At 43.7% G+C, this 6784-nt stretch overlaps 1 protein-coding gene across 1 annotated transcript; it reads left to right on the top strand.

The window, feature by feature from the left end:
* The first annotated feature begins 941 nt into the window (after positions 1 to 941).
* On the top strand, positions 942 to 1400 carry LOC124722548. The gene has a single exon (XM_047247690.1). It carries the CDS (start codon positions 942 to 944, stop codon positions 1398 to 1400), a length of 459 nt encoding a protein of 152 aa, XP_047103646.1.
* The last annotated feature ends 5384 nt before the right edge of the window (positions 1401 to 6784 follow it).

Raw genomic sequence — 6784 nt, 5'->3', positions numbered from 1 at the left:
AAATGGTAAACTTTTGCTCTCTTGGATTCTGGGTTGCAGTCATGCTTTATATCGGAAGCATGCGCACAACGCCTCACTGTCAGACTTCAAAGATGGCACAGCAGAGTACTGATACAAGGAATAGGTGCAATCCTCTCAGCAACAGAACACCTTGTCTCTGATCAAGTCGGCTCCTGTATAAACAACTTCATGTTATCTGCCGAATGTTTAGTTTTGCCGAAGATAACTGACGCCTTGCTGGAACAAACAACCGATCCCAGTACGTGGGACTTGCCAAGTGTACAACTCGCTGTTCCAGAATTTTGGTCACCTGGCAAGATCGGCGTGTTGCTGGGAGCAGATGTTTGTCCACGCATTCAGAAGGCAAGGAATATTTCCACAGGAACTGATGGTCCTGTTTTTCAAGAGAAAGAACTAGGTTGGGTTATGCCAGCACAGTATCAAACGGTAGAGCACATCATTTCTTCCAGGCGGCTGGTCGTGTCGTGCTTTGTAAAAACCGACCCCGTCGTTCAAATGTTAGTGAAGAGATTCTGGGAGATAGGGGCATTAAATCGTATTGTAATGACGAAAGAAGAGGAGCAATACGAAGCACGCTTTGTGGAACACACAACTAAAGATTCTACAGACAGATTCATTATTCGTCTTCCGTTTCGCGAAGAGCCGAGTCAATTAGGCAATTATTTCCACACTGCAGCAAATACCTTCTCTCAGACTGAACAGAAACTACTGAAACAACGGAAGCTTAAGGAAAGCTACACAGAGTTTATGAGAGAGTTTGAAAGCTTACGATATATGGAACTAGTAGTCACGACAGATGCCATTTCATATTACATGTGACATCATGCTGTTCTTAAAGAAGCCGGCTCGACTACTAAAACTAGAATAGTGTTTGATTATTCCGCAAAACGAACACGAATTTGTCAGTAAACAGTTTGCTAATGGTAGGTCTAACCATTAAACATGCTTTGTGCTCCATAGTATTACGCTTCCGCATGCACCGTATTGCCTTCACAGCAGACATAGAGAAGACGTATCGACAAGTTCTGGTAGCGCATGAAGATAGCAGTTACCAAATAATATTGTGGAGGAGTGATAGATCTGCGCCACTTCAGGAACACCAATTAAAGACAGTCACGTACGGAATGACTTGTTCACCTTTTCCTGCAGTACGGTGTCTGTTACAATTAGCTCATGAAGAGGGTGAGCGGATCGAGGCAGCGAACATTCTTACTAATCATTTCTATGTTGATGATTGTGTCTCAGGCTGTGATAATGCAGAGGCTGCAATCAATGCCCAGCAAGATTTCAAAAAGCTATTGAAGAAACGTGGGTTCTCATTACGGGAATGGTGCAGCAACAGTGCAGATGTACTTGAAAATATCACCTCAGAGTTGTGAGCAACAAAACTACCTCTAGAGCGTGATAACGACGAGGATATTAAATCGTTAGGTTTACTCTGATACCCAGTTGCTGATTAATTTGTGAACAATGTCAGACCAGCACGTAATGTAGGCAGCTTCACAAAACGTGATTGTCTGTCACGTTATCTATTTTTGATCCGTTGGAGTTAATTAGCCCCACTATGATCACATTCAAGATATTTTTGCAACGTCTATGGCAGCGTAAGTTAACGTGCGACGTGAGCTTGCCTCCAGAGTCACACTGCTCGTGGCAGACACTATGCAGTGAAATTCACATGACAGACAACATTCGCGTTGATCGTTAAGTCATTGCAGGTGGGAAACCTGTCAGCATACAACTGCATGGATTCTGCGATGCTTCGGAGAAGGCCTATGGCTGTTGTGTCTATGTGCGATTAACTAACCAGCATGGAGTCACATGTGTCAAATTACTGGGTTCCAAAACAATAGTATCTCCACTGATAAAGCTGTTGTTACCTCGCTTGGAACTCTGTGGGGCTCTCGTGCTTTCACAACTGCCATCACGTTGTTCGTGCTCTGGGTGTAGACATCGAACGAACGTACCTGTGGACTGACTCATCCATTGTGCTGGCATGTCTTGCGGGTCCACTCACATGGTTGAAGACGTTCGTGGGGAACCATGTTTCCGAGATACAGGACACCACAGCAGCTGCGGTATGAAACAATGTGTCTGCAATGGAAAACCTAGCTACTCTGACTTCGCGAGGAGTATCTGCTGCAGACCCGCGAGATAACAGCCTGTGGTGGGAAGGATCAGCCTGACTTAAAGAAGACGTCACTTCATGGTCAGTATTAGATGCTTTTAGCGGTTACGCATCTCAGGAGTTAAGTCCTCTGTCGCATCAGCAGAGTAATCCAAGATGATCTCATCTGTAGATTCTCGAAGTTGTCACGATTATAGAGAATAATGTCATACTGTATCAGATTTATAATAACAGCAAAATTACAAGGAAAACAAGAGTAACTGCTAACTTGTCTCTCAATGAACTGCAGGATGCCTTGCTACGGTGTGTCAGATTAACACAAGAAGCCACATATGCAACAGAAATCTACCAGCTGGAGACTAACAAGCTAGTAGACAAGAATGGCAAACTCAAATCATTGCATCCTATCCTCGGAGTCATGAGATTACAAGGGGCAGGCGGCAGGCTACGATATGCAGATCCGTCATATGAGGAGAAGCACCAACTCATACTGCCACCTGACCCTCATCTCACAAGAGTAATAGTGGAAGGTGAACATCTTCGTCTTTCCCACGCTGGGTGTCAACTGATGCTTACATCTCTCAGGAAGCAATATTGGATACCTAACGGACAAAATGCAATCACGGGTGTTCTGCATCAGTGCTTGACTTATCATTGATTAAAGGCAAAGCCTGCACAATGCTCATGGGACTCTTGCCACGCCCACAGGTAGAAGTTGTGGGGCACTTCTCCAACTGTGGGGTTGATTACACACGACCGTTCTATATGAAAACTGGCCCATAGCGATCCAAATTAAAGGAAACGTGGTATGTTGCCCTGTCGGTGTGCCTGGTGACACGAGGAGTGCATTTGGAGGTAGTTTCTTTTTTTTAATGGCTCTGAGCACTATGGGACTCAACTGCTGTGGTCATCAGTCCCCTAGAGCTTAGAACTACTTAAACCTAACTAACCTAAGGACATCACACATATCCATGCCCGAGGCAGGATTCGAACCTGCGACCGTAGCAGTCGCACGGTTCCGGACTGCGCGCCTAGAACCGCGAGACCACCGCGGCCGGCGGAGGTAGTTGGCAACATGACTACTGAAGGATTCTTGTCAGCCCTTAGAAGATTTGTCACGATGAAGTAGGTGCCAAAACTTATACAGCGACAACGGCACAAACTTTGGCGGAGCTAGTCGAGTACTTTGTGAGTTATAAGCTGCTGTGAGCAGTCATCATCGGCAGAAACAGGTGCAAAACTTCATGCATGAGGAAGGCATCGATTGGCACTTCATTCCCCCAGCATCACCACACTTTGACGGAATATGGGAAGCAGGAGGGGAGTCATTCAAGTACCACTTGCGGCGAACGATGGGAACCTTATGTCCAACAGTTGAAGAGCTGCCAAACCTGACTGGTCATACTGCTTGCTTGAATTCTTGTCCTCTCACACCACCATCTTGGGATCCTTCTGACCCTCAGGTCCTCACCCCAGACCATTTCCTGATTGGAACCGCTATCACAAGTATCCCTCAGCCAGATCAAGGTATAGCCAAACTGAGTTTGCTCACAAGGTGGGGTTCCAGATCTTACGGCGGCGCTGGTCATCTGACTACCTACATCGTCTGCAGCAGTGGGCTAAGTGGACAGGCTCCAGTCAGAATGAGCAGCCTGGCTCACTGGTCGTAGTAAGGGAAGATAACCTGCTACCCTTATACTGGAACCTGGGCATCATTGAAGGAGTACACCCTGGGCGCGACAAAATGGTGCAAGTGGCCACTGTCCGTACACCACAAGCGATTTTCAACAGACCAGTCTGCAATACATGTCCTTTACCGAGTGAAGTGACACAGAAGTGAACAGTGTATTTGTGCGTTTTCTTTTCTTGTTGACTTTCTTTCTCTTGTTCTGTGCTTACTTTGCAGGAGACTCTGTGAATGTCACTATTTTTTATGATTGCGTGTATTCCTTGTTTATGTGATTCTGTTTCTCAGGCGCCAGTTACAAACTGTAGTAACGGAAAAACTGGTTGACAGACGCAGGGATGAATGTATTTCCATATGTTCTCCTTTACTCTTTAGCAGGACCTGTACCATTCGAAAAGAAATTTATATGTCTTTGGTGGCTGGTATGTTCAGTCACGACACTCGACCGAGTCGCTGGCGAGTGCTGACCTCTCTCGAGCTATTTGTACCTGAGGGGCAATGGCCAGGACGCCAACCCTCCAAGGGCGGCTAATGGAACACTCGCCACGGCGAGAGGGAGTTCTGTTACGAAAGAGCACTCGGTTGGGCGGCTGTCGTAGGTCAGAGCCCGCACGTCTCATACACTAGAGGGCGAATATGTATATTTTCTTCTGTGTGTGATAATTGTTAGTAATGAGTGCTCATCTGCATGTGTTGTCATTCATTGCTATATGCATTGATCCGAAGCATTATACAGTCTTTTAAATTTCTGGTCCTCCGGTAAAATTGACGATTCAAATTTCTGTGTACGAACGCTAACATCTGCAGGTGAAAATAAGTGAAACTACACAACTGCACATTTACCTCTTTCTTCCGTTTTGTTTCTAGTTCAGTAGTCATACATTCAATTTCTTCTTGTGAATCCACAATTTGGGGCCAACAGAGCTTAATATTTGTTTCTTGGCATTTTGAACAAGATCGTTTTGCACACATTTTTAGTTTTGTTAAAATAACGTGTAGTCAAAATCAGAACAGGGCAAGTGTGCAACTCATCTGCATTTTACAATGGTGTTATCTCCTGTCAGTTTGAAGTTGTCCCTTAGATTGGCGTGTGGTAGGGCAGCTCCACTGAGGAATGACTGGAGCAGGCTGTGGATGGCAGTGAGGACTTTGTGATCTGTCCATGAAGTTCTTCAAACTGCTGGAACAGTTGACACTTGGCAATATTGCTGACGATGTTTAGCAGCTCATGATGGTTTACTTACTTTTGGGATTGGTGCTGAGTGACGCCGCCAAATTCTAGTAATATTCTCTTAATATTCTCTTTTCATTTGATTTACTGTGACTAGAGCTAGCACAAATTTTTGACAATATCTGGGGCTTATCATTGATAAAGGCTTGTGACTTATAACAGCTGATTGTTGCTGTACTACAAGAACAGATTAGGAACTTCTCTCACGAGATATCCCAACTTTTTCAATTTTCATGTGTCATCAGTCATAAGTGCAGTGGCCATATCGGTTTCTATCCAAAATTAGTCATCTAAACTCTAAACATAAGAGAGAGCATTCTAAATCTAGCTGTGTGCACAGTAATGCTATCTCTGTACAACCACCTGATCTCTTAATGTAATTTTTATCTTTCTGATTTATACTGCCGATTATGACGATGCTGGAACTAGGAAACTGGTAATTTAAAAACAAGCATTGTAAACTATGGCAGTCCATACCATTCTCTAGACCGATTCACACTGGATTTGACAACAGAATTATGGAAAATTTTTACACATATTGTTCCATACGAACTCGTATCAGAGCAAAAAGTGATGAGTATGAAATGCGAACCGAGTGTGTCGTCAGCACTGAGGGAAACCTTTCCACTGCACCATTATGAGCGTCGCCAAAATTAAATTATTCAGGGGGAAGACTCTTGCCGCGCCTGAAGACAGTCTTCCATTAAGATGTGTAACACTATAGCAAACAGCTGAGCCAGCGGTAAACCATGATCGTGGTCATAAATTCATAGCTATCTGTAGCAGTTGCAGAATACATAGTACATATTAGACTGCTGAGCAGTATAGTGTGACACAAATTTATCTATCGTCACGAGGCTGCATAGGCATAGGGAAGCTCTTGCGAGTGAATGAATAACAGTAATAATAGTAATAATAACTAACTAATAAAGAATGAGATTTTTTGCATTACAGAAGGAGGTTGACGATTAGAAACAAAAATAAATAAAAATAGGCTGAACGTTTAGTTAGGGCAATGCAAAGGTTTTCTTAGTATCTTATTACTGAATTTCGTTCTGGCTATTTGCAGAGAAAAAAGAAAAAAATGGTTCTATAATCCAATCAGATATATTACGAGAGATCAAGGATACCTTTAAGTGACAATCTAGAGGCCACTGTCAATCGATTAAAAGCCTTGGCTGAAGAAGTAGCTCCTGTACGGAAACGCAAGAAACATGCTTGGTGGAATGAGGAATGTGATGTAGCGATTCAAGACGGGAGGCCCTAGCCACACGACATTCCATTCCAACGTAAACATAAGGCCTGATTAAATGACCAACAAAAGAGAACTGAAAGCTCCAGGGAGGAATTAATAAATGCTAGACGATCAACCGCCAAAGAAATTAGAAGGGTCAAAAGGCAATTTCATAAGAACTCGCTAAAATCTATCGAGGATGCCTTCAATCGCCACAAGACGAGAGATTACTATCAGACATTCAAACAGTACCAGTCGAAATTCACACCACCTACTCTTACGATGAAGGATACAAACGGAAAGGTAGCACATAACCATTATGACAATTCAATGATACTGGCTAAATTTTTCAAACAGTTACTAAATAGCGCGGAACCTGAACATCATTTGGAATTTGACCCCTATCCAAGAAACAAAACGCATTTAGAAAACGTTATACCACCACAACCAGATGAAGTACAAGCAGCGGTTAACTCACTTCGG

This window comes from Schistocerca piceifrons, chromosome X (genome assembly GCF_021461385.2).
Source record: "Schistocerca piceifrons isolate TAMUIC-IGC-003096 chromosome X, iqSchPice1.1, whole genome shotgun sequence".
NCBI lineage: Eukaryota > Metazoa > Arthropoda > Insecta > Orthoptera > Acrididae > Schistocerca > Schistocerca piceifrons.
The sequence above is the reverse complement of the archived record's forward strand: the minus strand, read 5'-3'. Positions and strand labels throughout refer to the sequence as shown.